The sequence below is a fragment of the Oncorhynchus kisutch genome, linkage group LG4 (assembly GCF_002021735.2).
Source record: "Oncorhynchus kisutch isolate 150728-3 linkage group LG4, Okis_V2, whole genome shotgun sequence".
NCBI classification, from domain to species: Eukaryota; Metazoa; Chordata; class Actinopteri; order Salmoniformes; family Salmonidae; genus Oncorhynchus; species Oncorhynchus kisutch.
The window spans coordinates 58385288-58398094 of record NC_034177.2 but is presented as its reverse complement, the minus strand read 5'-3'; the positions used below and the strand labels follow the sequence as shown (position 1 = coordinate 58398094).

At 44.6% G+C, this 12807-nt stretch overlaps 1 protein-coding gene across 5 annotated transcripts in view; it reads left to right on the top strand.

Annotated features, from left to right (window-relative positions):
* Positions 1–11656, top strand: part of LOC109889739 (prominin-1-A) — a 32648-nt gene extending 20992 nt beyond the window's left edge. For all 5 annotated transcript variants that reach the window (XM_020481403.2, XM_020481400.2, XM_020481399.2 and 2 more), the window contains exons 10-24: positions 5072–5135; positions 6081–6237; positions 6338–6490; positions 6625–6748; positions 6867–6955; positions 7088–7172; positions 8482–8625; positions 8746–8814; positions 8925–9011; positions 9214–9267; positions 9393–9473; positions 9801–9869; positions 10080–10169; positions 10269–10381; positions 10639–11656. In XM_020481403.2, coding sequence (XP_020336992.1) covers positions 5072–5135; positions 6081–6237; positions 6338–6490; positions 6625–6748; positions 6867–6955; positions 7088–7172; positions 8482–8625; positions 8746–8814; positions 8925–9011; positions 9214–9267; positions 9393–9473; positions 9801–9869; positions 10080–10169; positions 10269–10381; positions 10639–10690 — 1431 coding nt within the window. In that variant the 3' untranslated portion in view covers positions 10691–11656. The remainder of the gene's footprint in view (positions 1–5071; positions 5136–6080; positions 6238–6337; positions 6491–6624; positions 6749–6866; positions 6956–7087; positions 7173–8481; positions 8626–8745; positions 8815–8924; positions 9012–9213; positions 9268–9392; positions 9474–9800; positions 9870–10079; positions 10170–10268; positions 10382–10638) is intronic.
* The last annotated feature ends 1151 nt before the right edge of the window (positions 11657–12807 follow it).

Here is a 12807-nt window from a genome sequence, read left to right as displayed (position 1 = left end):
AAATACAGGGGGCGCAGATCAGGGTGCCTTGTGAGAGTTTGTCGGCGAGTGAGTAACCCACCTCTACCATCCATTCTATTGGCCAACATGCAATCACTGGAGAATAAACTGGTTGAGCTCCGTTTGAGACTATCCTACCAACGGGACATTAAAAAGGGTAATATCTTAGGTTTCGTGGCTGAACGACAACACGGATAATATACAGTTGGCTGGGTTTTCCGTGCATCGGGGAAAAAAAAAAACCTCATTATGGTAGTTAACCCTGGCGATGAACACTTCAGTATGTGACTTAACTTATTATTTGATTTTTCTATTCAAGATGAGTGGTTACGTCCGGTAAGATGAGGGGTGGTGGTGTGTGTCTATTTGTCAGTAACAGCTGGTGCGCAATGTCTAAAATTAAGGTAGTCTCGAGGTATTGCTCGCCTGAGGTAGAGTACCTCATGATGAGATTACGTCTCAACGAGTTGTATAAGGCCATAAGCAAACAAGAAAATGCTCATCCAGAAGCAGGGCGCCTAGTTGCCAGGGACTTTAATGCAGGCAAACTTAAATCAGTTTTACCTCATTTCTACCAGTATGTCACATGTGCAACCACCTTTACTCCACACACAGAGATGCGTACAAAGCCCTCCCTCACCTTCCATTTGGCAAATCTAACCATAATTATGTCCTACTGATTCCTGATTACATACAAATACTAAAGCAGGAAGTACCAGTGACTCGCTCAATACGGAAGGGGTCAGACAGGACTGTTTTGCTAGCACAGACTGGAATATGTTCTGGGATTCAACCAATGGCATTGAGGAGTTTACCACCTCAGTCATCAGCATCATCAATAAGCGCATCGACGACGTCGTCCCCACAGTGACCGTATGTACATATACCAACCAGAAGCCATGGATTATAGGCAACATTCGCACCTAGCTAAAGGCTAGAGCTGCCGCTTTCAAGGAGTGGGACACTAAAAAAATCCTGCTATGCCCTCAGACAAAACATCAAACAGGCTAAGTGTCAATACAAGACTAAGATTGAATCCTACTACACCAGCTCTGACTCTTGTCGGATGTGGCAGGGCTTGCAAACTATTACAGACTACAAAGGGAAACTCAGCCTTGAGCTGCCCAGTGATGTGAGCCTACCAGACGGACTAAATGCCTTTTATGCTCACTTCGAGGCAAGCAATACTGAAGCATGCATGAGAGCACCACCTGTTCCAGATGATTGGCTGATCACATAGCCAATGTGAGCAAGACATTTAAACAGGTTAACATTCACAAGGCTGCGGGGGCCAGACGGATTACCAGGACATGTGCTCAGAGCATGCGCGGACCAACTGTCAAGTGTTTTCACTGACTTTTTTTTTTTATCCCCACCCCCTTTTTCTCTCCAATTTTGTGGTATTCAATTGTTAGTAGATACTATCTTGTCTCATCGCTACAACTCCCGTACGGGCTCGGGAGAGACGAAGGTTGAAAGCTATGCGTCCTCCGATACACAACCCAACCAAGCCGCACTGCTTCTTAACACAGCGCACGTCCAACCCGGAAGCCAGCCGCACCAATGTGTCAGAGGAAACACCGTGCACCTGGTGACCTGGTTAGCGTGCACTGCGCCCGGCCCGCCACAGGAGTCACTAGTGCGTGATGAGACAAGGATATCCCTACCGGCCAAACCCTCCCTATGCGTCGCCCAATGGACCTCCTGGTCGCGGCCGGCTCACTGACCTTTTCAAATTCTCTCTGACTGAGTCTGTAATACCTACATGTTTCAAACAGACCACCATAGTCTCTGTGCCTACAAAAGCAAAGGTAACCTGTCTAAGTGACTACCGCCCCTTAGCACTCATATCGGTAGCCATGAAGTGATTTGAAAGGCTGGTCATGGCTCACATCAACACCATCGTCCCAGAAACCCTAGACCCACTCCAATTTGCATACCTCTCCAACAGATCCACAGATGACGCAATCTCTATTGCACTCCACACTGCCTTTTCCCACCTGGACAAAAGGAACACTTACTGTGCCTTGCAAAAGTATTCATCCCCCATGGCGTTTTTCCTATTTTGTTACATTACAACCTGTAATTTAAATTGATTTTTATTTTGGATTTCATGTAATGGACATACACAAAATAGTCCAAATTGGTGAAGTGAAATGAAAAAAGTAACTTGTTTAAAAAAAAATATATATATATATATATATATATATAATAACAGAAAAGTAGTGCGTGCATATGTATTCAACCCCTTTGCTATGAAGCCCCTAAATAAGATCTGGTGCAACCAATTACCTTCTGAAGTCACATAATTGGTTAAATAAAATCCACCTGTGTGCAATCTAAGTGTCACATGATCTGTCACATGATCTCAGTATATATACACCTGTTCTGAAAGGCCCCAGAGTCTGCAACACCACTAAACAAGGGGCACCACCAAGCAAGCGGCACCATGAAGACCAAGGAGCTCTCCAAACAGGTCAGGGACAAAGTTGTGGAGAAGTACAGATCAGGTTTGGGTTATAAAAAAATATCTGAAACTTTGTACATCCCACGGAGCACCATTAAATCCATTATTAAAAAAATGGAAAGAATATGGCACCACAACAAACCTGTCAAGAGAGGGCCACCCACCAAAACTCATGGACCAGGCAAGGAAATCATTAATCAGAGAGGCAACAAAGAAACCAAAGATAACCCTGAAGGAGCTGCAAAGCTTCACAGCAGAGATTGGAGTATCTGTCCATAGGACCACTTTGAGCAGTACCCTCCACAGAGCTGGGATTTATGGAATTGTGGCCAGAAAAATCCATTGCTTATAGAAATAAATAAGCAAACACATTTGGTGTTAGCCAAAAGGCATGACTCCCCAAACATATGGAAGAAGGTACTCTGGTTAGATGAGACTAAAATTGAGCTTTTTGGCCAACAAGGAAAACACTGTGTCCGGTGCAAACTCAACACCTCTCATCACCCCGAATACCATCCCCACAGTGAAGCATGGTTGGTGGCAGCATCATGCTGTGGGTATGTTTTTCATCGGCAGGGACTTGGCAAACTAGTCAGAATTGAAGGAATGATGGATGGCGCTAAATACAGGAAAATTCTTGCGAGAAACCTGTTTCAGTCTTCCAGAGATTTGAGACTGGGACGGAGGTTCACCATCCAGCAGGACAATGACCCTAAGCACACTGCTAAAGCAATGCTCGAGTGGTTTAAGAGGAAACATTTAAATGTCTTGGAATGGCCTAGTCAAAGCCCAGACCTCAATCCAGTTGAGAATCTGTGGTATGACTTAAAGATTGCTGTATACCAGCGGAACCCATCCAACTTGAAGGAGCTGGAGCAGTTTTGCCTTGAAGAATTGGCAAAACTCCCAGTTGATTGATGTGCCAAGCTTATAGAGACATACCCCAAGAGACGTGCAGCTGTGATTGCTGCAAAAGGTGGCTCTACAAAGTATCGACTTCTGGGGGGGGGGGGGGGGTGAATAGTTATGCACGCTCAAGCTTTCAGTTTTTTTTGTTGTCTTATTTCTTGTTTGTTTCACAATAAAAACAATTTTGCATCTTCAAAGTGGTAGGCATGTTGTGCACTGCAGGTCCTGGATGAACCTCTACATCACCAGAGGAACAGAGGAGAATAAGGGTATGGCTAAAGGCTATAAGAACTAGCCGTCTAGCACGTTCGGAACAGAGAGTAAAAGGAGCAGGTTTCTGGGTACGATAGCATAGATTCAAGGCATAACGTACAGACAAAGGTATGGTAGGAAGAGAGTACATTGGAGTTAAACCTAGGCATTGAGTACTGATGAGAGAGATATATTCTCTAGAGACGTTTAAACCATGTGATGTCATCGCATATGTGGGAGGTGGAACAACATGGTTGGTTAAGGCAATATTGAGCAGGGCTAGAGGCTCTACTGTGAAATAAGACAGTAATCACTAACCACGACAGCAATGGACAAGGCATATTGATATTAGGGAGAGGCATGCGTAGCCAAGTGATCGTATGGGTCCAGTAAGTGGTTGGGCTGGCTGGGGACACGGCGATTCAGACAGTTAGCAGGTCGGAGATAGCAAGCTAGGAGTTAGCAGGCTGGGGCTAGCAGTTAGCAGACCAGGGCTAGCAGAAGGGCCTTACAGGGACGTCACGATGGGGGAAGAGTCTGTTTTTGCCTCCACGTGCGGTGACTGCACCATCGAGAGCATCCTGACCGGTTGCATCACCACCTGGTATGGCATCTGCTCGGCATCTGACCATAAGGCGCTACAGTGGCGTACGGCCCAGTACATCACAGGGCCAAGCTTATTGCCATCCAGGACCTTTTTCAAAGATTCCAGTCACCCAAGTCATAGACTGTTCTTTCTACTTCCGCGCGGCAAGCTTTACCGGAGCGCCAAGTCTAATTCCAAAAGGCTCCTTAACAGCTTCTACCCCCAAGCCATATGACTACTGAACAATTAATCAAATGGACACCCGGACTATTTGAATTGACCCCCCCCCCCCTTTGCTTTTACACTGCTGGTACTCGCTGTTTATCTATGCATAGTCACTTTACCCCTACTTACTTGTACAAATTACCTCGACTAACATGTACCCCCGCACGTTGACTCTGTTCCTGTACCACCTGTATATAGCCTCATTATTGTTATTATATAATTATTTTGTATTTTTTTTACTGCAGTTTATTTAGTAAACATTTTCTTGACATTATTTTCTTAACTGCTTTGTTGGTTAAGGGCTTGTAAGTAAGCATTTCACGGTAAGGTCACATTTCACATTCGGCGCATGTGACAAATTCGGTGCATGTGACAAATACAATTTAATTTGAGTGTTTGTGCGGGGAGGGGGAGAAATACACAATGCACTGAGGTTTACACACAGTTGCCATGGATTAGTGAAGTGTTACTGACATGATACAGTAGTATGAATGGTCCTGTTCTGAGGGGGAAATTGAGATGAATGCTTGATACATTTTTCATGCAAGTCCTCCATTGACTTCCATGCATAATTTATGCTGGGAAACTCCTTGGAGTGTTACTGAGGATGGTTCTGACTGTGTGTATGTCAGGGAGAAGACTTCTTTGCCAGTATTCCCCAAAAAGTGACCAACGACACCAAGGACGTGGTACAGAGTGAGTATATTACCTTCAATGTCACTACTAACTGTTAATAGGACTAAGACACCACAACTACTGTGATTATTATTTGACCCTGCTGGTCATCTATGAACGTTTGAACATCTTGAAGAACGATCTGGCCTTAATGGCCATGTACTCTTATAATCTCAACCCGGCACAGACAGAAGAGGACTGGCCACCCCTCAGAGGCTGGTTCTTCTAGGTTTTTTCCTAGATTCCTGCCTTTCTAGGGAGATTTTCAGAGCCACCGTGCTTCTACATCTTGTGGCAGGCCAGGTGGTTGGGTCAAAACGTTTACACAGGACAGACACGGACAGAGTTGGATTAGCTCAGTTTCAAAGGTGTTTATTAAAATAATAGTTCAAAAGAAAAGAATAGGTCTCCCCCAAGAGACCCTCTCCGGTATACCGTCTTTTGGGCTCCGGGTCTTGCTGTGTCCCGTGGGGATAAAAAAAAAAAACGGAACTCCCTCCTGTTACGTCTCAAACTGTCCCCAACTATACGGGAGTCCTTTCTTCCCCCAGTCTCTCTCCTGTGTGCTGCCCTTCTGGCAGCTCTATGGGACTCGTACGGCTGGTGAGAAATCAGCCCTTGATTACTCACCAGCCCCAATTAGTCCTGGCCGGAGAACCCGTCGAGACCTGGCACGTCCAGCAGAGGGAGCCATCGCCGCCACAATCTGCATTGCTTGCTGCTCTGGCTTTTAGGCTGGGTTTCTGTATAAGCACTTTGTGGAATCCGCTGACGTAAAAATAGCTTTATAAATCAATTAGATTCAGTTAAACTTCTACATTGTATAGGTTATTATGCACACCCACACTATCAAGAGTCTATGTCTACCTAGCCTTATAGCCACATCTTATGCTTTAACCTTACCTAAATACATTTAAAACTGACCTTGGATCAGTGTCTAGAGGTATATTCATCCTTCTCCCTCAGATGTGACGCAGCAGCTTGAAGACATCAAGAGACAAATCTCTGAGGTGAAGGGAAACATCCCTGTCTCTGCCCTCAGAAACATCTCAGACACACTGGGAGAGGCTCAGAGATACATCGGCATGTACTCACAACAGTCAGAGAGGGTAGAGATGATCAGGTAATGAACACACTTACACCCATATGCACACACATACACACACACTGACCTGACAGGACTGAACAGATAAGGTAAAGATCCTCTGTTTTTGTCTCTCTAGGTGGGGTGTGTGTATTATCCTGAGCTGTTCAGTTCTCCTGGTTGTAGTGTGTAACCTCCTGGGTCTGTTTTTGGGCCCGGTTGGACTAAGCTCAAAGGACGAGCCAACAGAACGATCCAGCACCGCAGACTGTGGAGGAACCTTCCTCATGGCGTATGTACTGTCACTGTGTGTGTGTGTGTGTGTGTGTGTGTGTGTGTGTGAGCGAGCATAGGCATAAGTGACGCCTGTGCCCTTAACAAAAGTAATCTAGTGAAAGAGTGATCTCAACGTATTTGTGTGTGTAGGGGTGCAGGGCTAAGTTTCCTGTTTTCCTGGCTCTTCATGCTGGTGGTGTTAGTACTGTTTATACTGGGAGGAAATGTCTACACACTCATCTGCCAGCCCTGGCGCAGTGGACAGCTACTACAGGTACACAAACACACTCACACGCCTACTCACACTCACACGCCTACACACACTCATACATCCACGACACACAATGGATTCATTGACTCACTGATTGATTGTGTGTCTCCCCCCTCCCCAGTTTGCTGACACTCCAGGCCTGATACAAGGCTTCAATTTAGGAAAGACACTGGGCCTGAAGAGCAACCTGACGCTCACTGAAGTATACAAGTATGTAGAAACATTATAAAGGGTTATACAAATGAAAGATCTGCTTTCTGGTTACTATAAGTCACTCTAAATGTAATGTTGTTTTTGTTCTGCTATTGTGCTATGTAATGATGTATTATTGTGTGTTTGTAGTGATTGTGAAAAGAACAGGCCTCTATGGACAACACTCCATCTGTATGATCTCATAGACCTCAATGCTTTGCTCAACGTGTCCAAAGTACGACTGTCACACTACAATTTCTATTGTTTCTACTCCGTCACATATGGTTCCTACTCTGTCACATAGGGTTCCTACTGATTCTACTCTGTCACGTAGGGTTCCTACTGATTCTACTCTGTCACGTAGGGTTCCTACTGATTCTACTCTGTCACGTAGGGTTCCTACTGATTCTACTCTGTCACGTAGGGTTCCTACTGTTTCTACTCTGTCACGTAGGGTTCCTACTGATTCTACTCTGTCACGTAGGGTTCCTACTGTTTCTACTCTGTCACGTAGGGTTGCTACTGTTTCTACTCTGTTATGTATAGTTCCTACTGTTTCTACTCTGTCACGTAGGGTTCCTACTGTTTCTACTCTGTCACGTAGGGTTCCTACTGTTTCTACTCTGTCACGTAGGGTTCCTACTGTTTCTACTCTGTCACGTAGGGTTCCTACTGTTTCTACTCTGTCACGTAGGGTTGCTACTGTTTCTACTCTGTCACGTAGGGTTCCTTCTGATTCTACTGTTACGTAGGGTTCCTTATGATTCTACTCTGTCACGTATGGTTCCTTCTGATTCTACTCTGTTACGTCGGGTTCCTACTGTTTCTACTCTGTCACGTAGGGTTCCTACTGTTTCTACTCTGTCACGTAGGGTTCCTACTGTTTCTACTCTGTCACGTAGGGTTCCTACTGTTTCTACTCTGTCACGTAGGGTTCCTACTGTTTCTACTCTGTCACGTAGGGTTCCTACTGTTTCTACTCTGTCACGTAGGGTTCCTACTGTTTCTACTCTGTCACGTAGGGTTCCTACTGTTTCTACTCTGTCACGTAGGGTTCCTACTGTTTCTACTCTGTCACGTAGGGTTCCTACTGTTTCTACTCTGTCACGTAGGGTTCCTACTGTTTCTACTCTGTCACGTAGGGTTCCTTCTGATTCTACTCTGTCACGTAGGGTTCCTTCTGATTCTACTCTGTCACGTATGGTTCCTTCTGATTCTACTCTGTTACGTCGGGTTCCTATTGTTTCTACTTTGTCACGTATGGTTCCTACTGTTTCTACTCTGTCACGTAGGGTTCCTACTGTTTCTACTGTGTCACGTATGGTTTCTACTCGATCACATATGGTTTGAACTTTTTCTATCACCATATACTGTCTATTGATGATCACTGGGAATCACTTTACATGGGGATTTAATTCCCAAATGAATCATCTTATGTTTCCACTTCCAAATTGGTGTAAAGTCCATATATTAAACCATCTGCTCTCCTAGGACAATTCTTCCCCTAGTCCTTCTAATCATGTGTTTACCTCTCCCCTCCCCAGTACACAGAAGAGATTCAGCAGCACTTTAACAGGAATGAGATCAAACTGTCGACCGTCACCCTGCTCACCCGCGACATACGCAATCAGCTACAGAGCTTCTCTGACAAGGCCCATGATGTCGACTTCAGCTCTGTCACACAGCAGGTACAAAGTGTGTGCGTGTGTGTGCGCATCCGTGTGACCTTTTGTCTCGTAGTTTGTATCGAATTTGGGTATACATCAGATCATATGACATACTGTAACGGTTTCGACGTCTGTTTTTAGATCAACAATATTTCCAGCATTGATCTGATTGAAACAGCAGACAGGCTAGACCAACTGGCTGCTGCTCAAGTGAGTAGTAAAACCCACTCAGTCATCATCGTATAATGTGCTCCTCAGTGTTGGACTGTGCATTTGTAGAAAGACAGTAATGTGAAGCATGTCCCACCGTCTCCCTCCAGACTGGTGTTAAATTAGAGCTGACACGGGAGGCTACAGACCTGAGAGAGATCCAGTTCTACATTAACACTGCCATCATCCCACAACTGGTACGTCCGACCAGCCTGGCGCTGTCGGCTTCTGCTCTGGACAACGTCAGCTAAATGTCCCATGCGTGTGGCCGTACTATATGTACAGCTATCTGAACTATCTGTGACGTGTTTTCATCAGTTCTTCGGAGGTCATTATTCAGAGCAGAGTCACGTTGTTTGTACGTGTGGATATAGTATCGGTCGGTCTTTTGTGTTTCAGACTCATTTGAACTCCACCATAGATGCCCTCGGTGTCATAGCGTCACATATCGATGTGAGTATTACTGCAGGATGTTCAGAAAGCATGAGCAGCGAGTGTTCTTTCGCTAGCCCACGTCACAATGTAGCTGTGCAATGCACGCTCATCCCTCTCTCTTTCTCTCTCCCTCTCTCCTTTAGCGCACAGTCGGAGATGTGTTGAGGGAAGTGGGAACAGCTCAAGACTTCCTCAACACTAACACTTCACAGATTGTCAAGGCCGTGAGTAGCCACACGCAAGCGCATCCCGTCACGGAAAGAATACTTTACAAACCAGAAAACGACGTCATAATGCCACATTCTGTATGGTGAAGAGGGAGAGATGAGTTCCGATGAGTGTGACAAGCACAGCTCTCTGTCTGATTTAGCCTGTAGCACCACAGCCATTGCTCACATCTTAGCTCACAAAGCCCACTTCACATAGTAACAGGGAAGTCCACCTGATTCTATGCTGCAAAGCTCCACTGACTCTCATGACTTCTAAGTGTATTGAATATACATCTGTCTCGCTCTCTCTCCTCTCTCTCTCTCTCACTCTCTCTCTCTCAGGAGAGTAGGGGGTTCCTAGACTGTCAGATGGGGTACTTCACGGCGTATGCTGACTGGGCTAATTTCACGGTGTGTTCACTTAGTGTACTATTATTACTGTATCACTGCATTACTCTACCGTGTGTTTGGTTTAATTTTAGGTTTAGCCTCAACCCTACGTGTAAGAATGTGTGGTTGATCATCTTCTGTTAAAACAGGCCTGGGTTTCAGGCTGGGTATATAAAATACAATTGATTGATACATTTGATTGATTGACACTTCTGTGTGTGTGTTCTGTAGATCACTCAGCAGGTTGGTCTCTGTGGCCCAGTGGCTGAAGCTATGGACTCAGCTGAGGTTATAGTCTGCTCAAACATGGTGCAATCTCTGGTGAGGAAACTATTACACACACACAGAGAGAGAGAGAGAAAAGGATTCACTGTGCTAATCCAACATGGTTTATTAACCTACGTGTGTCTGTTTGTCCAGAATGCATTCTGGTTCAGCCTGGGCTGGTGTATGATCTTCCTGGTCCCCAGCATCGTCTTCTCCATCAAACTGGCCAAGTTCTACAGGAGGATGAAGCACAGTGATAACTACGAGTGAGAAGCTAAGATATTTACACGCATGCATCCGATGATTGAACTTAGGTACTCGGTGGGCCCCCATATCATCTTATCTTCTTATTCAATACGACATAAAAGGCTGAACTGATCCTTTGTCAGCACTACTACTGCGTGACTCTTGGTGAATACGGGCCCAGGACACTATGATTGATTGAAACGTTGTTGCAGTAAAGATGGTATGGGACGAAGATACAAACTCTTTTTTTGTTCTTGTTTCATCTTTCTCCCCACAGCAACCACATAGCCATGAGCATCATCCCCCGAGCCCAAGTCCAACCCTACTGAGCTGAGGGAAAGAGGACTGGCCAGGACTGTTACTGCCCTCAGGGACTATAACCATGACTGTCACAACTCCCTGACAAGAGGATCATGGAACATTTCAAACAAACTCTGTCACCTAAATAAGAATTTGTTAACGGACTTGCCTAGTTAAATAAAGGTTAAATAAATCAAATTAAAATAAACCTTCATTGAAATCAAATGATTGTCACTACCAGGACTCTGGCACCCCTACTTAAAACTACTACATGGAACATTCTGAACAGGACTAAAGCCAGTCGCATGGTGTATTTCAATAAGGAAGTGCTACTCTCCCTCAGTGATAGACTGAAACGCAGGAGCGATCTCGCACTCACTCGATGGACAGAGGAACTGTTTTCTGTAGATGGCATATGCGCCACACATGCACCTCATGTTTCCATGCTGTGTGTCAGGAATTAAAGGCCACATTCTCAATGTCTGCAGTACATACACACACACACACAGAGTTCCTCTCAGGAGTGTTGCAGGATAACATTTCCCACGTGGTTCATGATATCTAATGGATTGACTGTATGTATATTGTATGTTTTCAACCAATATTTTGGTTTCAATGTACCATAAAGAACATCACTGGCATTTTTTAAATATTTGAAAGGATTTCGTTATTGGAAATGGGACAAACCCTGCTAGTACCACCTGAATAATGATATATTTGATATAATGATAAAGTATATATGAAATCAAATAGGGTAGGTATTCAATATAATGTTTATGATCATTTCATTGTGAGTTGTTTTTTTTGTCTTAAAAAAAAGAAGTTTTTTTAATGAATTATACTGACTGAAATATGTGATTCCGCTATGATAAAATGGTGTGCCAAATAATGAGTAGGATGTTTGTATGTTACGAAGCACTTTATTAGGTCTGTTTTATATATATATTTTAGCATTGTGAAAATTACTTTAATTAAAGATTTGCTACTGATAGAGATGACTGTGTGTCAGCTAATTCTTTCTCAAATGTGTCACTGTTATAGTATTTTGTACTAGATCATGTTTCTGATAGGATAGCAACAACGGCCAACAGAAACGAGTTCTGCATTAGACTATTGTTTACATGATGCAGTCTAAAAATGGAACAAATCAATCGATGCGTGTAGTTTTACAGCACAGATCCACCTGAATCAGTGAACACAGCCTCTCAGCATCACCATGGGGAGAGAGGGAGGTGGGGGAGGAGAGGGGGATGGAATCATGGATATCAGGGGTGGAATTTGAACCCAAATGACACATCTGCAGTGTGTTCTAGCCTCTTGGAGCAGCCTTGCTCTCTCTCACCCTCAGTCCTCCTCTCTCTCCCCACAGCAGGATTTTCTAACAAAGAGATAAGAGTCCCCATTGTCTTCAGGCTGTTGGCATCACTCCAAGGGCTCCTCGACTTGAGAGTGCAGACTCAAATCTGACGCAAGACAATGAGTGGGTGCCTCCGCCACCCTTGTCCTCTGTGCACCTCCCTTCCCTCCCACCATTCTCTCCCTTCTCCATAGACGCACACACACACACACGGTTCCATAGCCGTGACAATAAGGAGTGGTGCCGCTCAGCAGACATGGTATGGTCATTCTTCTCATAGTTAACCCGAAAGGAGAAACACAACGTTTAACCAACTGTACTGGTTCACACACAAGGCTGTGTGGAGCTGTAAAGAGATTTGGTCATTGCTGGGCTATGGCCATGTTGAGGTTGACATCCCAAGTTATGAGAGCAGTGGGTCATGTGTCTTGAATGTAAATGTAGTATTTCCTCCATTTCTGTGACTGGTCTGTTATCTTGCCAACTTGCCAACTCCTATGGCACGAACAGATCTGGTACCAGGCTAGTTTAAACAAAGGGTGACAACAATGTTTTTGTAACTTGGTGACGTCAAGGGCCTATCAAACACAACGACCTGTGGGAGGATATGGTGAGGATGACAAACTATTCACAAAAACAGAAAAGGGGCACTTCTCACAGTGACAAATGTACTGGACACATTCCAGATCGACAAATCCTAAAGGCTTGCGTAGAACATCAGATCTTTACAATCTTTACCACATCACCGTTTTATAATGATCTTGTAAAACTTTGCAAGCTTGCACATAA